Consider the following 22,701-nt stretch of genomic DNA (forward strand, 5'->3'; position numbering starts at 1 on the left):
CACTTACCTGGTGGCATGCCGGGAATGGAGCCGAACGCCGAGTACGCATCGATCGGAAACGCACCGGCCGGATGGGCTAGCCGTTCGTCCGGTCTGTACGGTTGAAATCCGCTTCGGGCCAGCAGTTCCGACTGGATCGTATTCGAGCTGGGCGGATTGAGGCGCGGCATCTGCAAAAAGAAAAAAAAAACAATGCGAAACATTCCGTTTAGTAACTCTTCCTCTCTCTCTCTCTCTTTCTCCTTCCCACTCTCTACACAAACCTTCTCCGGTGGTTGCGGCGAGGAGCGTTGCTGCTGCTGATGCTGCTTCTTGGCCGCATCGACGCCGCCTCCCCGACTGTCCCGCCCCCCGTCCCCGCTTCGTATCCTGCCGCCGTCGCTGATAATGTTCCCCCGCGCGTCCTCCCGCGCCTGTCCACCACCATCGATGGCATCGCGTTGCCCCGACCGTCCAGCTGCATTCCACCTCCTCCTCCTCCGTTGCCACCTCCTTCTCGTTCCCGGTCCCGATCGCGATGATCTCTGTCTCGACCACCTCCTCCACCACCACCTCCCGGTCCGGGTCCTCCACTCGATCCGCCTCCTACCCCTGGTGCACCACCGCCGCCTCCACCACCACCACCTGCACCCGACGGTTCGTCTTCCTTGACGTCCGCCTGCTTGGCGAGATTACGCAGCGCGGCAGCAAACGATCCTGCTCCACCACCTCCTCCGCCTCCCCCACCACCACTACTGCTGCGTCCACCGGACGAAGGGTTTTGGGCGTTGGGTGACGCGTGGATGGCGCCCGATCCACCCCCGTGCGCCACCGACGGCACACCGAGCGGGGCCTGCTGCTGCTGCTGCTGCTGCTGCTGCGGGGGCGGCACCAAACCGGGCGAGGCGCCCGGCGGCAGATGGTGGTTCGGGCCGCCTAGCAGATGGTTCGAGTGTGGCGAGGAAGACGGATGGTGCAGCAGCTGCTGCTGCTGCTGGGCGGAGGAGGACAGGACGGGCGGTGCCGGGCTAGTGACGGGACGCTTCTGTGCTAGTTTCGATTGTACTGCAAACAGAAAAGGAAAAGCATGAAAATTTTGATTAGTTAAAGTGCGTGAGAAACAGGTTAAAGAGCGGGAAAGATGTTGTAATATGTAAATAACAGAAGTTTCCATCCATCCCAAAAGAGGCCTCCAAAAGAGTTCGACAAGCTTTTGCGTAACATTCACGCTACATTGGAAGAGCAATTGCGCAACCAGTCGTAAACGCACACACACACACACACACCGAAGTGGGAGGCAGCACCCAATTCAACAAGTATTGATTTTGGTCTCTTGCTTGAAGCACTGTGCAGCTGAACTGCATCCTGGCCAATATGCATGCACACACAAAGGGAATTCTCCGTTTGTTCGCTAGAATTTCATCAGCCGCCGGCAATTCCACACCGGAGAGCGTAAAATGAATTGAAATTTGCATTCGATCCCATCTCGCACCAATGGTTCGGTCGGTGTCGTGACGTCAAGCAACCAACTGTGCTGGGATTTCCCTTACTGCTTTCGCTTCCTGCTGCTTCCACACACCGTCCTCAGGCACAGTGTAATGGTATGTGCCAAGAAGTGCTCGGCCTCCATATTCCCCTCAGTGTGATCATGGCGCAAAACTGAAACCAATCTAACGTGGTCCACAATTTCCCTTCGATGCTTGGGTGGGGTTGTGGGTTTTGCTCTTCCAACAGTCCGGATTGGGAATCATACAGAAAAGGCTACCTCTGCTGTGGGAGCGTACACAGATGGTAGGTAGGGTAGCACACTACGCCCAATTTACAACCAATACAACGGCACTACTACCACGAATCCATCGTCAAAAGTCATCCAAAGAGACCCTCCCCGATTCGGTTCCAAAAATCCATTTCCAAGTACTCCCGCGGTGCAGCGGCCGAGCTGTACGATCGATGTAATTTGATTTAGCGGAACTTTCAGCACACAGATTGTAATTAAACGTTTCACAGGGTCCAGAGTGTTTCTGACTTTTCCGGCTAAAAGTGGTTGGTGTGTTGAGGGCTGAGCCCCAATAATTGGATGGCGAGAAATCGATTTCGGGAGAAATAGTATATTGAAGCTAGAGTAGGTGGTCGTTTACTTCCCTATAAGTTGCTTTCGGGGCAATTTAAGGAGACACATAGAATATATTTTTAAATTAAACAATTCTACATAATATTCAGCACATTGTTGTGCTCTTTGCTTTCAGCATCAAAATTACACAAACTGGCAAAAGTAAATCGCACACACAGTTGGTTTGAGAAGCTTTTAGAATAATCCTGCTAGCTACACTTCGAAGGCTTCTCTCGCTCTTTCTCACCGAGGTTTGACGAAATCATTCAGTACACAAACAAAGCCTTTTGCCGTGTCCAAGAATACGTGTATACAGTCAACCTAACCCAGAAAGAAACACAAACAGCAAGCTTGATAATACCCTCCCGAGCGCGCGTTGTAAGCGAAACGGTGTAATACAGGGTTTTCCAGGATTTATCATAGTTGTGCGACAATTCTTTGACCCTTTCTAATATGACTCTTTGGAAAGGCCCCTTAGTAATTCCTGTTAGATTTGTCAAACAATGGAGAGTCCAATTCCTGTTGCATTCAATTCATTTCTCACAAGAAAGAGCCAATAAAGTGTCCCACAGCTATGAGAACTCCTGGAAAACCCTGTAACATTTAAGCGAAATTTCACGCCCCATTAAAGTAGCTTTTGTCGGGCACCAACTGCTGGTGGTACAACAGCAAAGCAGTCAGTGTGTGTGTGTATCAGTGTGTAAGCGGCTTAAAAATTGGACCAAAACTATTGGCTGTTTGCCTGGGTTCGATTTCTTTCCCTTCCTTTTAACCTCCAAACAAAGCACACCAACAACCAAGGCCTGCTGCTCCGTGGATACGCGCTAAACCACGAACACCACCGCCACCGGGGTGAACACGTGTCTCGTCGTTTGGCAAGCGGCGATATGACGGCGATATACACAGTTCCCTCGGAGTCCTCTCTTTTTCCCCTTCTACACTGTGCTTTGAGGACACCCATGGAGGCACACAAAAACGCGTCATCTTTGCGTGTATCGAGTGAATTCAAGATGCGGGTTCGAAAGAAATGCAGCGAGAACCGGCTGCTGATCCGGCAAAACCGGGTGAGCCGACACTTTCGTTGAAGGGTAAGTGCTACAAACCCCGCTCGTTTGAGGTCGAAGGTGTTTTTGGTGAGCTAGCTACCCAAGAAGGGGAGTTACCCGAACCTAAGCTGGCCCTAAACCAACCAACCAAAAAGCACATGTACCCAATCTGTCAATGATCCTTTTAAATACGCAATTTTAGCCCGGCTTCTTTTTGCGTCCTTTGTCTTCCCCTTGGGAATGGTTGAGAAACCACTTCTCAACAGTTGCTTCTTCCTTGCGGCACCTTTGGGTGCGAAGGATTAACAGAATTATACCCTTGGGCGGTGTGTGTGTGTCTGCAAGGACCCTTGCCTGCTGCTGGCGCTGTTTTCTCGGGAAAGCACATTACGGCGTCGCTCAGCATGCTTGTGTGTCTGGTGTGCAAATCACGGTGCGAACAAGGGACACGGACAGGGGGGCACAACAGCCGTTTACAGAGTGTGGAAAAATCACTTAAGGATAATTGTTCTCGGATACACACACCGAGCCCAAAACCGGATGCAAACTTTAGCCCTGCGCGCTCGGTCCCTTTATTTGGGTCATGTGTCTGGTTCGGACCGAGGTTTTTGGGAACCCAAAAGAACCGGGGTGCAAGCAAGGAAGGATATGTGTGACAGAAACCATAATTTCCATACTGTGTTGTGTCAGACATCAAAATCGGCGGGAAGGGCGCAGAGCAATTTCTAAAGAAAACTTATTACGCATTCAATGCGACCGGAACACCCGGTGTGGCAAAATAGAGGGAGATCAGGGTTGTGTGTAGCAACACAGTCTCTTGCCGACTCTAACGACCCTCCTAGTTCCCACTATTGCATCAAGGTTCTCACAGTAATCGATCCGTAGCACTTCTCACTCACTCTTTCACTCACTCTTCCAAAAGATGCCATCCGCAAAGCATCCTGCTTTATTGATGTGTTCATTTTCCGGCGAGATCAATGCACCCGTTTGGCTTACTTTTAGTTCTCTTTGGGCCCCTTCAATTACAACTCAATCAAACCCGCGTTTTTTGGAAACGGGGGAAAGATTCGAGAACCAGCAGTCTGTCGGAACTTTGCGAGAGTGTAACAGTTGCTTTAAAAAAACAGCCCAACATGCCTTCACTATCGATTTTGCGCTCAAAACACACCCTCCTCCTTGAGTCCCCGCCTTCCTTTCAGCCGTAACGTTCCGACTCGTATAATTTAAACTCGACCATCACCATACCATGCACAACCCCCAATGGTGAACAATTAAACCAATTGTCAATTGAGTTCGATTATCGTAATCAATTTCACCGGCATGATGATGATGATGTGAAGGAGGAGAAAGTGTTCGTTATGTGCCCCCATCCCGCACCCCGTGTGTCTGTCTGGTTGAACTTGGCATGCCGCTGATCCAATAAATTGATTACGCGACTCTTCTCCCGGGTTGACACCACCGTTGTTTATTATTGTTTCTCTGTCCCTTAATCATTTAAACCAGCAAACATAACGATTGCCTGTGGTTGCTTTTGCTTTCTTTACGGAGAAGCATCCTGCTCGATTGGAACATGTAGCCACTTTCTACTTTCATTCGCCGGAGTGGCACGGTGGTCGAATGGATAAACGCACGCCCTTTTGTGTATGGTTTGTTACTGTTATCAATTCCCGTCCAAACGGGGACCTGTAATAGGACTACTTGAGATGACGATTAAACACTTCAAAGTCTCCAAAATCTGAATCATTCGCTACTAATATTGTGTACTACTTCAACACCCTCTCTCTCTCTCGTCCTCTCTCTCTCTCTTTCCTCCACAACCAAAATCACATTGGCTTTTTCCTAGTCGGCGCAGCAATTTGGGAAGAATTTTTATTTGAAATGCTCATGCAATATTGCTGAATCCTACACCATTATGAAGCTCAACCCCTGGGGCGCACCAAAAAAAGAACAGAAGCAAAGATATACATACACATGCTGAACACATCCTCTTCTAAAACAAAAAACTGTCCGATCAAAACCCGTCTTTTAAACACACAAATAATAATAAAGCATCTGTTATACGGGGATGCGCGCGTGTGTGGAGAGAGTGCAGGGTAAGAAAACGATATATATCCCATTCAACAAGATAAATATAGGCACTTAAGTGAGTGGCGTGCGTGTGTGTGTGTGTGTGTGTGCGTGTTTACAAAACTCGGCAAAGATGGTAATAAAATAAAAACGCACATTCACAACCCACACACTACACTCTCGGCGGGTTTATCGATTCCTCTTCGGTCACGGGTCTAGAGCGGTCCTAGCTGAAGGCCGAGTAGGAGCAGGGGCTCGTCGCATGTCGTCGCTGTTCCATCATAACATCGGCCTCTCATCCCTCGCCCCTAGCCATGGTGTTTGCTCACGCAAAGCCCGCATCTTCTGGTCTGCTCCCTTAGGGACAGACACTAACACCGAACTAACCAGTCCCAGCGGGCAGAAGGAGGCTGAGCAGAAACTTCACCCCGTATCTCTGGCCTCTTGGTGGAAGAAAACTCAACTCAAATTTAAAGCGAGAGAGAGAGAGAGGGTGAGACGAGCGGGAAAGGAAGAATAAAATTCCCGTTTCCCAACTTAACATTATTGACCGAGAATCGAGCATTGTGTGTGTGTGTTTTTGTATGAGGAGAAGCAGTAGTAGTAGCAGTAGCAACAGTCCCCCTCTGTCCCTGCCTGTCTGTCCCTTCAGTTCTTCAGTTGAGATGTATCCGATTACATCAACAACAAAGCGTGTTGCCATTTACAGGAATGGGATAAAGCGATGGAGTTGATTGGCTTAAAGACAGCCCGAGAGAGGGAGAGAGAGAGAGCTAAGGAACGGGGGAAGAGTTTTGCCTATTTAAGTAAAGTTGATCATCTGTGATTTTGTGGAAATGATTTGCCTATTTTACGCCCGGCTAGAGTTTTGAGGACGGTAACAAATTGTTTCTGATGTGCTCGGGCAAATCTCCGCCCTTTTGCCGGTACATTTGTTTTTCAAATGCGATAACTCTTCACTAGTCCCCTCTTGAGGAGGACTTGTGCAAGAACTACTTCATAAGCCGATGCAAGAAACACATTTCCACGCGCGCACACACACAGTGGCGTGCAACACGTACCGCCGCCGTTCGTTTGGTGGTCCTACCGATGAAAACTACACCACGAAACAGTCGTTTATTTAAACCCGTTAAATAGCGGTGGCTGTTGGAAAACTAGCTTTTCGTGGTGACCGGTTTACGACACCACAAAACGCCACCCCGTTTAACACGCAACCGAGCCGGTAGTGTTTGAATACCAAATCCAATCACAAAAATATGCTCTGCAGTTCCTCCATTAGCCAACCAATTCCATTCGGCTGGTGGTGGTAATGGTGTACGCTTGTAGGTCGTCGAAATGGTTGAAAGTCAATAATAATGGTGTGGAATGTTTGATGAGGTTAGTTCCTAAAATTCCAATGTGCTCCAAATGAATGCGTTGGCATGCAGAATCGTCATGGCGTGCCAGAGTGTTCACACGCTTATATACAAAACACCATGTTGTACACACGCACACATATGCACAGTCACATTTTCCTCATAGCAGAGCTGAGTTTGTCCATCATCACCCACACAGATTCATCTTCTTTCCCTCTCTTCAACGGGAAGGCAAACACCCACAACAATACGCGCCTCGAAGTGAACTGTCAACTTGAAAATGTCAAAATAATTGCTATCCCTTTTACTTCTCTCACTCGAACGTCAGTCATCGCACCATTTAAATATAAACAAGTAAAGAGGAATTTTTACAGAATTTGTGTAAAATTTGTGTAGGAATACGTGTCGGGGAGAAGTCGTTGTTCTAGAAGTATCCACTATTAAAGGAACAACATTAAGTATTGAGCATTTCAAAACTGGATTCGAACACTGGAACGATCTAAGTCTCTGTAGTATCTCCACGATCATGACGTACGGCTATGGAGACTGTTACGCTGATGGTCAGTGGCAAGCGCTTTTGATTGCTTCATTAACAAGCACAATCAATTTGGCTGTGAAAAATTACATAACAATCGTGTCGCTATCATTAGTATTGTGTAAGGTAGATGTTATCCATCATATTTGATTTTCAGCAAAACATTTCAAGCGAAACGACACATTCAACTTTCATTCACTGTGATTCTGAACTATAATTAATCACACCACTATAACACGGTAAAGCACCATTGCCGCGACAGCATCAGATCTTCATAATGAGCAGCGAAAAACGTCGTGTGAGACCATTGTAAAAGACCACACACCAAACCCCATCCATGTAGCGAAAGAGGAACTTCATAAAATTTCTTACTATTTTTCGCAACAGCCCACACAAGCAAGGTTTTACACTCGGTTCCTTCCTCCCGATTCCGCGTACCTAGCGCGCCCGGCGGGTGAGCGTGAAAAATTATCTTCCCTGCGTCAAACATGTGTAAATTTGAATCGACCACAAACGAGCGCCGCAGCCTGTGTTGTTGCAGCAAACGAACGAAGGGGAGTGTGTGGTGATCGGAAAAGTGCGAGACACGCAACACACAGGAGGGTGCACACACGAATGACTAAAATACCATGAAAATTGAGAACGGCAATAAACAAACAATCATTTAACGCGCCCCGGCCGCCTGGGGTGAAATGGTTTTAACTTTGTCTATCCCCCCCTCCCCCCTCCCCCCTCTCACCGTCGGTGTCGGCGTCGTGTTCCCAAAGCGCGCCATGCCGTTCCATCTATTTTATGACAGATGAGTGGTGTGATCAAAGCTGTCACGGAGTTAATGAAGGCTGTGAAAAACGTCCGACAAACGATGTGACACCAGCCAGCGCCTCCCCCAGCACTACGGAACCACACCAAACACCCACCCACCCCCTCCGATGAAAACCACAGCGCGCGGGTTTGTGATGTGTCACGACACGAGCCGGGAATTGGGGTGTGAATACGCTGCATGGACATGATGAACGCGCCATTTCGCTTCGCTTCTTTTACTCGAAATGGCCGCCGTTCGTGACACTTTATATGGGCGACCGGCGACCACAATTTGTCGTCGGCTGGTACTACAACCTTTCTCCTCATTTAGCTTGTGACCAGCTGGTGCTAGCGGTAAAAGCTGGAATCGCGCCAAGGGGCCGAGGACGACGACGAAACACCACCAACGGACGTTTTTGCATCGCTTGCTGGCCCGTCCGTTTTCCTTTCTGCGATCTGGGTGATCTTTTGACGATAAAAAATTGCAATAAAACTTGCAAAACCAACCAACGAACGAATTCGCAACAACTGTGTCCGACAAGGAAGTGTAGGTAGCATCATCGCCTGCAGTGGCAGGGGGAACAGGAATCCATGCCATGTCAACCGGAAACCGACGACTATATCCGACCGTAATGTGCCCGCTTAGCGATACACACACACACACACACGTCCGTGATTCCATGTGTGCATGATTCCGAAATGTTACCAAGAAAACGTTACCCAACAACAACATTCCCGCTGGGTGTAAGTAAGTAAGCGGTTAATCTCTCTCGCTCTCTCTCTCTCGCTCTCTCCGGGTGATTCCGGGTGGTACAACACAGCTTCGTTCTGATCCGATACCCGTCACTGCCCGTCATGAACTTTGTTGATTTGTTTGTGTTTTCCCGTTTCCTTTGAAATACGGAACTCCGCGACGAAGGAAGGCAAAAGCGAGTGGGTGGTGCACGACCGTAAAGGTAATTTTAGACTACGATTTCAATCGATTGATCTTTTTTTCGTTTCTTTCCACTGTGAGCGTGATTTTCCTACACGGTACGGAAATTTGTGTGGGCATGTTTCGTAGAAGTAAAAGAATTTATGGAACAAAATTGGGTAGAAAAAATGCTGTTGTATTATTTGGGTGTAATTATTCAACAAATCAATGCCTAATGGAAGACATTTAAAGCAAAAGCGAGATCTTTCCTCTCTACAAGAGCTACAGACGGAGGTGGGTTGACCAATTGACGGATGTTCCAATTTAATACTCGATCGAAGTTTTCCATTCCGCATCGCAATAAGTCAAATCACATTCTTCGACAAAACGTGCTCAGCAAACTAAAACAAACAACAACAAAAGGTCCCACCACGATGGCTATTACCGTGAACAGAGGATGAATCAAACTTCAAACATTGGTTGGTGTTTGTGTTTAGTATGTAGAAACAGTGAGGCGTTGTTGGTGGCTGGATGGTCAAAGCTTTGCCATTCTCTCTCTCTCTCTCTCTCTCTCTCTCTCTCTTCTCTCTCTCTCTCTCTCTCTCTCTCTCTCTCTCTCTCTCTCTCTCTCTCTCTCTCTCTCTCTCTCTCTCTCTCTCTCTCTCTCTCTCTCGGTGACACGGAGAGTGTTTGAAAAACATGAAAAAAGAAAAATCAACCCCAATCGACGCTGGAAAATGAGCAACAGCAGGGGCGGATCAGTTTCCTTCCCACGCGGCATAGCATCATGGCATGACATGGCATGGGCATGGTTGTGATTACTAAGAAGTTTCGTTTGGACTGTTGAGAAGAAAACAAAAATCATAACACACACAGACGTACACACACAAATCGGTAGCGATCGGGAAAACATCACACCCTTGCGAGGGTGTGAGAACGATAAAAGAGAGCAAACGGAAATAAAACGAAAAAAGAAACGCACACACACACATCGAAAAGGAAAATCGGTAGGTAAACATAATAAAGCAAATAAAAAAGCCCTCCGTGAACAGGGGGGCAACGGGAAAGGGGCGAAATTACTTCCCAGCTTGTAAAAAATGAAATAAAATGTTAACATCACGATGAACCGGACGAGCGAACGAGAAAAATCGAAATGAAGGACCAAAAACAAAAACACACATCGACACATAAAACAAAAACATGACGACAAATGACGATTACAAATCGTAGCAAAAAAGAACGAACAAAGAACCGACAACACACGCCCGAAATGGTCCCTGACGACGTCGTCGTCGTCGTGTCAATCCGGGCTGAAATATGGTCGCAAATAAAAACCACACCCACCCACCAGTCCGTCGGCAAACCTGCAACACATCTTGATCCGGTCGTATTTCTTTCCATTCAACCCACACCCACCCACCCGACCGCACGACACGCCCGAGAAGGTGGTGGCTATGGAATGCGGGCAACAAGGGGAAGGTTTTTTGGCCGACCAGCGTGAAACATTCTGTCGGGGGCACGCAAAGTGCAAAACCAAAACATGGCTGAAAGTTGAAGGGAGCATGACACCCGACCTGCCAACCACCCACCCACCGGTTGGGAAGTATTTTATCAGCTCACTAATTAGATAAATCCGTATCATCGCCGTATCCACCCGTGTCTCGCTATCATCATCAGCCCCGTCGTGCTCGGACCGATTATTTGCTGGTTCGAGGTTAAACTGTATGTACAGAGAGCCGGTGGTGCTTGGGCGGCGGCAAAAAGAGACATGAAACGATCCGCCTTTCCCGACCGGATGCGAAGATGAAAAAGAAGCACACCCTCTTCCTCTTCGCCCCCCCCCGCCGCTTGTGGCTTTCTTCTTCAACAGTTTGCGCCACACCAAGCATTTTCATTTTTCATCAAACATCCTTCCCCCCATGTCCACACTCACTGTGTCTCATCGTCCACCAAAAACGCCCATCCGGTTTCCGCAGCGTAAATCAATTTCTCGTACCATCTCGCTCGTGCCCGCCCCGGTGGGCACGCGAGCACGAAAAGCACCAGGCGCATCCATCGACCCCCAGCCACGCCACCACACCGAGAGAGAGAGAGAGGAGCGCCGTGTACCGGGCGTCTCCATCGAGCCGCGCGCGCCCGGCGAGGCGATACACGGCAGAGCAAAGCGCAGCAAGCGGGCAAATTTTCCCCAACTCACCCAAAAACGGGTGGGAGGAAACAGAAGGAGGAGAGGAGGGGGAGAGCGGGGGGTGGCAGCGCGTATTTACCACCCACTTAGTGAACCGAAGTGACTCGCTCGCTTTAATGGTGATGGTGTCGATGTCAAATTAAATATGAACTCAAGTGGATAATAAACAGCAGGGGGGACACGGACGACACACACAACGGCGAACTTCGTACGTACCCGGAGCAACCGGGTTTGCAGCTAGAGTGTCGAGTTTTCTCTCCTTCTCCTGCACCCCCAGGTTCACACTCTTGCGCCGAGTCCTGCGGCCGTATACCGTTACTGCTGCTTCGCCGTCCGAGAGTGTGTTTCGTGTGGAAGAAGTTTTTAATGAGAAGAAAACGGAAAGCGACCGAGCGTTCGAGAGGGATGCACATTTGCTTGAAACAAGGAAGCGAGAGAGAAAGAGAGCGTATTTACTCAAGCAACGAGAGAATGTAGATAAACGAAAGGGAGCCACAGCGTATTTCCCTACAAAATCCACTTCTCTCCCTAACCCAACCAGTCAGTGTGTGAGTGTGTATGTCTCACAGAACAAGGACTACTCTCTCTCTCACTCTCGCTCGTTTCCCCACTGGTACAGCCCTGTTTTTGCAGTACTTAGCTACGGTTTTTCCACTTACAAAACCTCCGTTTGCCCACTTGACAGCCCTCTAATCATGATTGTCTCACCTATACATAAATACATACACACACGAATGCACCACTCGCACGCATTTACCAATCGTTCAACAACAACAGCAGAACAAAAAGTGAACACATACCGGAACGTGCTGATTTTCTGCTCACTGTGTGTTTCCTCACAGCAATTTTCCGGACGCGTTACAAGGAAATCTGCGCTGACGAGTGGAGCAGCGGCGGCAATGGTGTGATGTGATTTGCGTGTGTGTGTGTGGTGAGGATTTTGTAACCATAATTCAGCGCCACACTGCTCTGCGCACAGCACTACACTACCTTCGTGCCGTTTGCCGTTCGGAATGCGGTCAATCTTTTGGCTTATTAGCACAGAGTATTAAGGCGTAAAATTATGGTGGCTTAGAAATGGAACTGTATGTGTGTGTGTGGAACAAAGGCACGTGCGTGACGTGTTTCGAAGGGTAGATTGCTCATTTAATTGAAATGAATATTGGGGACCAATAACCTGACGAGGAACCTTTTTTGTTGGGATTTTTTGCTTCAATATTTCTCATTTTTTCTTAATCGAAATTTGAATGCTACAATAGTTAAGCAAAACAAAGCATTGCTTAGAGCTTCAGAGTCGCGCAAACCTCCCCTCAAATGCCATATTACACTTTCTGCGCAATTTCTATCATTTCGATTGCAAACATTGTACAAAAGAAGTATGAAATATGGCGAAGAAAGTCAAACGGTGGAAGGAATTTTCTAGGATTTATCCATTTTGTTTTTTTACCCCCTCCCTCCACGCGCAACCATCTTAATAATAGGAAAAAAACACTCGCCGGAAAAGTTGAACGTTTTGCCACAGAAATTCAGACTCCCTCTCTCTCTCTCTCTCTCTCTCTCTCTCTCTCTCTCTCTCTCTCTCTCTCTCTCTCTCTCTCTCTCTCTCTCTCTCTCTCTACCTCTCTCTATATTTCCTTTTTCCCGACCAACAGTAGTGGGTTGACATTAAGACCGATCGAAAAAAAGGGGGCCCAGAGTCAGCGCGAAAAGGGCACCACCAAACGATCGGGTAGTGCCCGACATCTTATTTTGCCAACATTTTTGCCCTCTCCAAAGCCCCAGGTTCAACCTTCACTTAAGGAGCTTTACCTTTGCTCGCAAAAGAATGGAATGGAAGGAAGAAATAAGAAAAACCACCCCCGGAAAACTTCACAGCAGTCGCGGGCGTCTACTATTGCTTCACGGTGTAACCTTTTTTTTCTGGTTTCTGGTTGATACTCTCTCTCTCTCTCTCTCTCTCTCTCCCCCCCTCCGGGGGTGAAGTGGAAAATGCTTTGAAAAACATAAAATGGAACGCGACAAAGTGAACAAATCTCTAACCGTCTTCAAGTGTCGGATGCTTTTCTCTCCCCCTTCCCTGGTAAGGCGTTTTTTGCCATTTCTTTTCCTTCAAACACACACACAAGAAGATACACTGTTTTCTTCACTTCCCACCGAAAAAAAAAACGAGCAAGTTTGCACTTGGGCGCTGCTGCTGCTGCTGCTTCTTGGGCAAACATTTTGTCGAGTGTAATGGGAGAAAAAAGCACGCACACACACACACACACACACACACAAGGGCTCATGATTTGCATAATAACACGGAGCAGCAGAAGGTAGGATAGAGACTTCCTCCACTTGGCAGCGATTGACTTTTGGGTCAAAAATGGCGCTTCGTTTCTTTTCCTTTACCAACGCACGCAGCAACAAACCCTTCCCAAGAACGTTAGGCAAAATAAGCTTAGAGAGCCGTACAATGTAGATATTTTACATTCCGAGCTTTTCCAGGAATTTATTCCCTTTCATACATTGGCTGTACGGACGGACGAACAAGTCGTATTTATCCCTTTTCGGATGCAATGTTTTTTTTGTTTTTTCGCTCGTAAAAGCTTTGGAAAGCATCGATGTAAGTAGCAAATCTGTTACTCTTCGCCATTACACACGAACACACACACACCCACAGCTATAACCGACGGTTGTTAATCCGCTTTAGAGCCGATGGCTGTCATGTTGCGCCATTCGTCAGCCATAGCTCGCCGTACTGTATTCCAAACCCTGTTGTAGCTGCTGCTGCTGTTGGTGGTGTCTCTTACCGGGTAGTGGTATTGGAGCATGAATGTTTGCCAATCCTCGTGGTATCCATTCCATGTTGATTGGATTCGGTTAGGCGGTGGCTGGCGATAACAAGCGAGAACAGCAGCAGGAACGACCGACGACGACACAAATAATTGCCGCAGACGATGGCGATGATAATGATGTGTCCCCCCCCCGTCGGCTCTGCCGCCCACTCTGTCTACTGGGCCAGACGGGCGAGCCTGTTTTTTTGTTTTATTTCAGGAAAATTGATCCGGTGTCGTCGGTGGACCGCGATATCACAACATCACCACCACCATCATCGTGTGTTTTAAGCGAAGGAGAGCGAGAGTCCGTTAAAATGCCGACGGTAAACCGTATTGTATTGTTTTGTATGCACACACTAACAGAATGCGAAGAAGGTTTTATTGTGTGTTTTAAACCCGGCTAAAGGTTGTTGACTACTTCACAAACATTATTATGCACAGATATTCACACTTCACACTGGAAAGGGAAATTGATTACAATCACGTACACTCTTTTAGAACTAATTAAACGCTACAGCATTATTGTGCATTATTGGGTACAAAAACAGTCATAACTAAGTAAGATATTACACATCACATGTTTGCCCTTCATCAAGACAATACATTTAATATTTCGTTATCAAGTACCAAATCGCAATAGAATTATTAAACTTTCAATCGTAACCTGCCACAAAGAGGTTCTAAAAATTTGAAAAAAATACTCTAATCCTTTTTCGAAATTTGACACCCAATCAAATCAATCTTTAAGACAGTTTATGTGCATAAGTGTATCATTTCATCGGAAAACTTGTCATTGCGTACACCGCGCGCATCCATTCCACCCCATTCCAGCCTAACTGCAGCATCGTGCGAACCCCACCCACAGTGTGTGCCATCAAAGTTTTTGCATACGATAGGAGGTGGCAAAATCAACATGGCCACCACTACCCCCAAAGCATCAGTAGTAGCGGTTCCGTGTGCAACCGTGCAGACACGACCACCGTCAGCGAGTTGCAGCACCCGTGTGTGCGGCGCGCGCTATGTGTAGTGCAGTCTAGTTACTAGCAACACTGTAGGGGCTGATGATGCTACACGGGGGATGAATGCTGTGTTTTTTTTTTTTGTGCGGTGGTGGCAGTGGCAAAGGTTCCATTTTTCTCTGCGCTTGACTTGACGGGTTTTTCACCGCGCTGAATAATTTAGCAGCACACGGATTTACATGATTTGCTTTTCCCTGCTGCCGCTGCTGCTGATGCTTTTGTTGCCTTTGATTACTCAACTGGTGTATATTATCCGTTTCATCTACGTGTTTTTTTTTCTGCTTCTTCTGTTGCTTCTCCCAAACACACTCTCTCAAACGCACGTCGTGGCATCACACGGTTCACTCCTTCTCACTCACTCACGGGTGGGCTTCTCTCGCTCTCTCTCTCTCTCTTTCTTCCCACTTCTGTACACAGGAACGAAACCAAAACTCCAGTGTCGGACGACGCGACGAGCCACACACCGATCGAGGTGGCATTGAGAAAGAGAGAAAGAGATGCCGATAGAGAGCCTGCTGTTATTTTGCCGCCTCTGCGTGCCACTATTTGTTTACAGCAGTTGTGCATACACACTCTCAAAAACTGGCCGCCTCCCCTTTTCAGCAAACACATACAAACACAAACACACACAGAAAGACACCTATGCACACAGAAACACCACCCTGTGCCTCGAGAGTGTTTAGGACACGCAGGCGCATTACAGCACGCAGCGATACCACTTCTTGGCCTTCGTTCTTGGAAATTTTGGGGAAATTTGGAAAAAAGACAACGTTGCCAGAGTTACAGTGGGAAAAAACCTGTACAGAAATCGCTTTTTGGGGATAGTTTTTAGTACACGGTGGCATTTAGTACACTTTTTTGGTGTTTTAAAATCAGTATAGTTGAGTCGACACGACTTCTTTCACATCACTGTGGCCGAATCCGTTTCACATGTTGCATATACCGTCGTGCGTGTCTTCATTGATGCCAAGATGCCCACACAACCAAGCATAAGGATGCATATCTGGCTCACGCCCCCTCACACACAGGCCTATCCTTCTTCCCAGAGAGCACCAGCACCACACAAACGCACATTCCGCCACACCAGACATGTGCGCGATAAGGAAGGAACGAATGCATCAGGTTTGCTTGTGCTCACTGCATTTCGAAACTGCATTTCTACGCAGGTGTACACGCCGTCGCTGCAACGATGCTGTTGGTGTGCATCTGCCGATATCCTTTTGCTATCTCTCTCTCTCTCTCTCTCTTTTCAATACCCTCACACACACAGACCTTAAACCGAAACACCAACACAACCGACCATTATTGTACCCGCACTCACACAAAATCATTCTATTTCCTTCACTTTGTTTTCTCCTTTCTTCGCGTGGAGAGGTTCACACAGCAGAACCTTTCTCTCTTGAACGGATTTGGCCGTTTTCTGCCATTCCCATTGTGGCCCTTTTTTCCCCTTTTTCCGAAAGGATCATCATCATCACCCAACCTTCACACTCTACCAACTACCTTGCCTCGCTTTACCATCATCTTTCCACACGCGGTAAAGGGACAAGCCACGCAAACACAGCAAAAAGCGCGACGCGCCACGGCACCCGGACAGAGAATCCGCACAGCACTACACCCGCGTACACGGCACACAGCGACGGACTGCTGCTACTCTCGGTCGTTGCTGTTGCGACAGCTGCTACTGAGAAACTGCCGGCCAACTTGAGGGACCGGACGACTTGAAGTTCCATTTTCCCCGTGCCAAAGGAAACGCGCAACCGAACACCGCCGTCGAAGGGTCGCGCTATTGCAACCAGCGAGTGAGAGAGAGAGAGCGAGCGAGAGAGTGAACTGAGTGTAAGACAGAGAGACAGAGTGTGCGAGCGGAGACCGAGACCTAAGAAGACGCGGAGGGCGCGTTCGTATGTGTGAGAGAGCTGTGAGCTGTGCGCTCCGCCGAGGGAGTTGGTGGTGGCGGCTGTGGTTGCTGGGTTTTCCCGGCTTGCGGGGTACATTACTTTTCCTTTGCAGAATACGGAATATACGCTCGTCGGCGACTGTGTGATTCATTTCATAGAGAGAATGAGAGTGAGAGCGAACAAGGCGAAAGATTTGTACAGGAGCCGAAGCCGCGCCGTATGTGTGTGCGGCCGTCTTCTATATATACGCCGCGGGAAAGAAGAGGACAGACACGGAAGGAGAAGATGCAGACGGAACTGCCACACTTGGAAGGTGGTACGTGGTGATGCTGCTGCCTGCTGACGACGACCATGTGGCGCAGATCTGCGAGCAGCAGAGTGCATGTGCCGGGTTCGGGGCCGTCGGGTGCGAGCCCGAAAACCATATGCTACACGTCGACCGGTCCCATATACCCCGCGGAGAGTGGAAGAGAGGGCTAAAGTCCTTGCACACAGCGCGCATTGTGGAGGCAGAAAAAGGATCTGCTGCTTGGTGCAGCAGTTGAGAAAATAGAGAGACCAGCACACCAATACACCCCCCGGTGTCATACAACATGGCCGCATATTACTGACGTACGATGATGCAGCAACAGTGACCACATAACCCCGCTCGCGCCCACACACATGTGCATCGGTGCGTTGCGAGGTGTCGGAAGTGTTGCCAAGTGTGTATGTGTGTGTGTGGTTGTGTGCGCGCGCTTGCAGAAAAGTGCACGAAAACGGGATGAGATGCTGGAACAGCGCCATCTGGTGGTAGAGTCATTTTTCGAAGGAGCAAGGGATGCAGCTTCAGTTCGCGGCACAGGCCGCGCTCCTGCAGCACTGGCTCGTAGTCGTTTTCTTGTTGCCGAAGCGAAGAAAACGTTGACGGGAAGAGCATGAGGAGATAGTGATCACTTTTGAATGTTTCTCTTCCGTAATAGGGAAGCGTTTGTAAGTAGGAGATAAGGATGCTGCTGCAGTGCACTGTAATTCAGTTCGTAATCGCTTTAGCTTTCTCAAAACTTTTGTGATGGCTTTTTTTTTTTGTTGTGTCTTTCACCAGCAACGACTACTTGTGTTCGCTACTTTTGTTGCCAGCCAAACGTAAAAGAGGAACGAATGAAGAATGTTTGATTGCATCACTTTTGTAAAAGTTCCGGAAAGTTCCCATTCTGCATGTTTGCACTTGAAATGGCATTTATTACAAATACTTAAGGACACAGTTGTCCTCAGTATAGGGCAAATGTATGTAAGAACTAGAAATAGAGCACCAGGTTACATAAGCATATGACAGAATAGGTTATTTCCGAAGATCCATCTCCTTAAATACTGCCCCTGCATGCCATATCAGCTGAATGAAGTGTTTCTCCAAGCAAGACACTAACCATTGAAGTATTCAACAACAAAATAAATACTTCGCAACAGATCCATCTTGTTAAACTGACACGCTGAATGACATCTTAGCTCTCCCCAACAGGTCTCTATAAGCGCTCTAAAGCGATAACTTTACTGGGGGAAGAAAAAACCCTGCATATAGTGCACAAAGTCCCATGCGAGTGCACACCGAGAGCTCGTTAGTGAATGTGGTCCTCGCCGAAGAGAGCAGGACACTCGTACCATTGAGCCTTGAGGTACAAAAAGACGACACACGGACGAACCAGACATAACACGGACCAGTTCGGAGTGTCGCCGTCGTACTTCAGAAACATCCACGCCAGAACTTAACACCAAACGATGACGGCCAACTGAATTCTGGCTGGAAATTGGAAAGACAAACAACCTGCACAACACCACGGAGAGCTGCATTTCCATTTTTTTTTCTCTGGCACGTCAGAGCGGGCGGATGATGGAAGGAAACAATTTAATAAACTCTTGCTTGAGGTTCGTTCGTTGCCGGTCTTTCCTTTAAAATGTATCACCGGGAGCAGCAGCAGCAGCAAAGGCACATGAGACACAAAACAGTAGTAACACGGACCAAAAGCTACCCCATATCCGGTGTAGCTTTCTCGATCATATTGGTAGGAAGGAAAAGCATCCCATCCTCAGTTCCGACGGCGCAAAAGGCACAACACCGAATCATTGCGCGATACAAGTTCAAGTTGTTGTGTGTATGCTTTTTTTCTTCGTACTCCCCATTATTTCTCCATAGCACAGCGACCGTCAGGAATCTCCAATAGAAAGCTAACCGGGGGTGGTAAAAGAATGCCACTCCATTTCCGGTGAAAATGTACGCTTCCGGACGGAAAACGGGACAGACACACTCCTTCTTTTGCCCGGTTACCCGTCGCCCAATTCATTGGAAAATGTGGGCAAAAGAGCACGCGAGCACATACACACACACACACACACACACACACACACACACACACAAACGCACCAGGAACTCCTCTGTTCGCTGTGCCTTCATCTCGTTGTGTGGTATTTTCCCTCGGTTGCTCGTTAGCTGGCACACAATAGAGAAGATGCATCGCGAAAGAGGGAAGAAACCAAGAAGTGTGCATAGCGTGTGCTCTACTCCCAGAGTTTAGAAGAAGAGGAGATGCTGGCAAAAAAAAAACAATCTACTACTAGCTTACAGAACCATCCAGCCATGCACTGACTCCCGCGTACGCCAGGACTGACACCATCCAGAGGTTGTTCAATCGATCCAGCGCACAGCATAGACAGCACACAAACCAACGAAAAAAAAAAATCGCATCGTTCACCCCATCATACCTTCATCTGGCCCCCGTTGGAAAAAGGAAGTGCACAGCAACGGACATAACAATAAGCGGATACACACGGCGAAAGCAACGGCAGCAGTCTATTCGAGACATTCAGCTGCCTCACAATGATGTGCTTTGTGTGTGCGCATATCACAGTTTCCGACAGGGATCTGGCAGAACCGTGTTCGTACACACACACACACATGTTGCTGTCGAACAAGTTGATTCGCAAAAACGGGTTGCCAACGACCCAAAACCACAGGACCGCTTGGGATGTTGGAAACCAGCACCATCACCACGACCTCCGTGGAGGTCGCATTTTCCGCTCTACGTTCTATAGATAAAAGCGCGTAGAGTGCGGGCGAAGGTTAGCTAACGAACTTGTTCAGGTTTTTTTTTTGTGTGCGAGATCATTTCTCGTCTCCTAGACTACGCAGCAACACAGCGAGGCTGAAAAGGCGGTTCTGGATCAAGCAAGAGCTCATCATGTGCTTGGTGTTGCCGCAACCGAAGGCACCAATATCTGTGAGCAAACTTCAGGCATGATGCAATAGCACAGATCCGTTATAACAAAAAGAGCATCGAGATTTCTGATCCATCCATTCCACACTGAGAAGTTCGAACAATGAAAAAACCAACGTAACTGTACAGCTTTAAGGAATTTTACGGAAATTAATATAGAAAGAGAAAATCGAAAAGCTAAATCTCAATTAGAAAACAGAAAAATCAAAAGAAAGAAAGCTAATCAAACAAGAAACTGTTAAACTAACAAAAAAAAAGAGTACTTAAAACAAAGTAAAAGATAACAGGAAAAAGGACACGCTACATGCAACAAGCACACTAACGCAACGACAAAAGAGAAGAACAAAAACAAACAAAAAAGCAAAGTCTGGCAACAGTGTGTATGCCGCCCGCCATCAACGTCATATCTCGCACCGGCCAGAAAATCGGTGGCCAGTGTTCACGCCGATTTTCCCACCCACATAAAACTCGGAAGGAAACTGACAACAAAAACAACAAAAATCTTCCGGAACAAGGAGAGCGCGGCAAAGGCCAGGAGAAGAAGCGCGGCCAGCAAATCGACTTACAACTGTTGGCACCATGTTCACGGCGTATTTATTCTACTTTTCACCACCGATAGCGTTTCGTTTACCGTGCTAAACTTACAACCCTTCGTCCTGTGCCCTAGGCACCCCCTCAACCGGTCTTCTTCTAGAACGTCCCTCTCTCTCTCTCTCTGTCTCTCTGATGGACAACTCATTCCACAAGCTCAAGCGCACGAGCGCTCAACACCATGAGTTCTTTGTTGCGTCAAGCGTCATCGCCAAACCATCGTCATCGTCGTTGTCGTGGCTACTAGGCTATAGGTAAGTGTCACATAGAGACACATGCTCACACACGGACACCGAGCTGACAAGGTGGAGTAATACCCTCTCCCTCCAGGCTCTTGGCCCCCCCTATACACGCGCAGAAGGAAGCACTGTCACGGTGAGTGTGTCCCTTAAACCGTTGCGCATTTGTTGCAGCACAACCGTCGGTTCGGAACCATTGCCGTCGCCCACATCCCAAGAATCGCGGGATCGAGCAGTGCACCAGCAGCGGTATCGCCGGTTTGTGTGTTGAAATATGTACACATAAAACACACACACACACACACACACGACCCACAGACGAGACGAGTTCGCGGTTTTTCTCCTAAGCCCCGGGAGAGTCATCCCGCAGAAAATGGCCAGCTTAACGGTGTATTAGTAGTTGGATCTGCGATCTCCTTCTCCTTTTCTCTCTCTCTCTCTCTCTCTCTCTCTCTTTCTCTCTCTGCAACTGTGCTACTATATGTACTGGCCGGGGGAGTTGCTTATTGCTCTAACAGTGCGCGACTCACGGATTATCGGGCGTAAGCTACCAAAGCACGAGGCAACATATTCGGGCAATCATCATTCGTAGCTCGTTCCACCGGGGTACATCACCGCCATCCGACCGAAGCTCCGGCGATTTTCCACTTGAAAAGGATACACCACACACCATCGTCGGGGGCTCGTTGGTTTGGGCCCTGTCTCACACCTGCGATGAGGCCCCACCGAGAGTACACCGCCGCCAAGCAAGAACAAAAAATCCTCTAGCAACTCTGTACACTGTACACTGGAGCGAGTCTCTATGTGTGTATGCACACAGCAAATATGCACACCCAGAGAAGTGGAAAATCTACTCACCATGCTCTGGCCTGCGTGTCGGTTTTGTGTGTGTGTGTGTGTGTGTGTGTGTGTGTGTGTGTGTGTGTGTGTGTGTGTGTGTGTTTTCCCTCCGGAACAGCGAAAGGAAACAAACATGACAGCAGCAATCTTGTCTTCTTTTTTTACGATGGCCCGCCACATGTACCATCGCTCTTGGTATTGCTTCAGCATTTCAATTACGTTTTTTCTCCCCTTTCCCTGCTGGTTCCGATATCCTCCATAAACCCCCCCCCCCCAGTGACAAAGTATGATGTTCGTGCTGCGGAAATGATTTGAAAACGATCTTGCCTGCGGTTGACTTTTATGGGACCCCTCGCACAATGTGACCCTTTTGCAATGCCACCTTGCCAATTGCGCGCACCTCCTTTGTTGCACCCTTTTTCCAAGCCCCCCTTGCACTCTGAGTCCCTCTCTTTCTCTCTCTTTTTATCTCTGTCTCTCGTCAAACAAGAAGCAGGCAGTTTTCCTGTTCGATATCGTACAGAACACACTCCAGTACTGCTCTGACTCTGACGAGGGGGAAAAGCCATGTTCCAGATCGGTTCCCGACAGTGCGGAACTTCTCCCCCCTCCCTCCCCTCTTTCCATCAGCAGCAAGTACTACTTCAACAAGCGGAAAAAGGATAATATACGAACACTCGACAGCAAAAGGGGTAGCGAGTCCGTGTGTGAGTGCCGCCGGGTGTCGTTCAAAAAAGCAACCACGACGAGATTGGGAAACTGCTCATTGTATTTGGGAAAGCAAAAGCATATGTGCGTGTGTGTCTGTGTGCAATGAGCGAGAAAGAATGTGTCTGGAAAAGCTATGGCGCTATCTCTGTTTTCGCGTCGCTCCCCCCACCACACGCTCTCTTGTTTTTGTACATAAGACCAAGACGGAACATTCGCCCGGCGGGGAAATTTTGACCGTGTCTGGAGTGCAGAATAAATAAAACAAAACCCCACCGATGGAGCGAGAGAGCGGGAGAGAGAAAGACAGAGAGAGAGAAAGTGTGTGTGAGTGTGTGGGTA

General features: G+C 48.2%; 1 protein-coding gene across 1 annotated transcript in view; it reads right to left on the reverse strand.

Moving 5' to 3' along the window:
- Nucleotides 1-22,701, reverse strand: part of LOC121601262 — an 82,406-nt gene that overhangs the window by 1,821 nt on the left and 57,884 nt on the right. Inside the window, 3 exon segments of the mRNA XM_041930080.1 lie at nt 8-170; nt 264-566; nt 569-1,044. Of these exon segments, the coding sequence (XP_041786014.1) occupies nt 8-170; nt 264-566; nt 569-1,044 (942 nt within the window).

This window comes from Anopheles merus, chromosome 2R (genome assembly GCF_017562075.2).
Source record: "Anopheles merus strain MAF chromosome 2R, AmerM5.1, whole genome shotgun sequence".
Classification (NCBI taxonomy): Eukaryota; Metazoa; Arthropoda; class Insecta; order Diptera; family Culicidae; genus Anopheles; species Anopheles merus.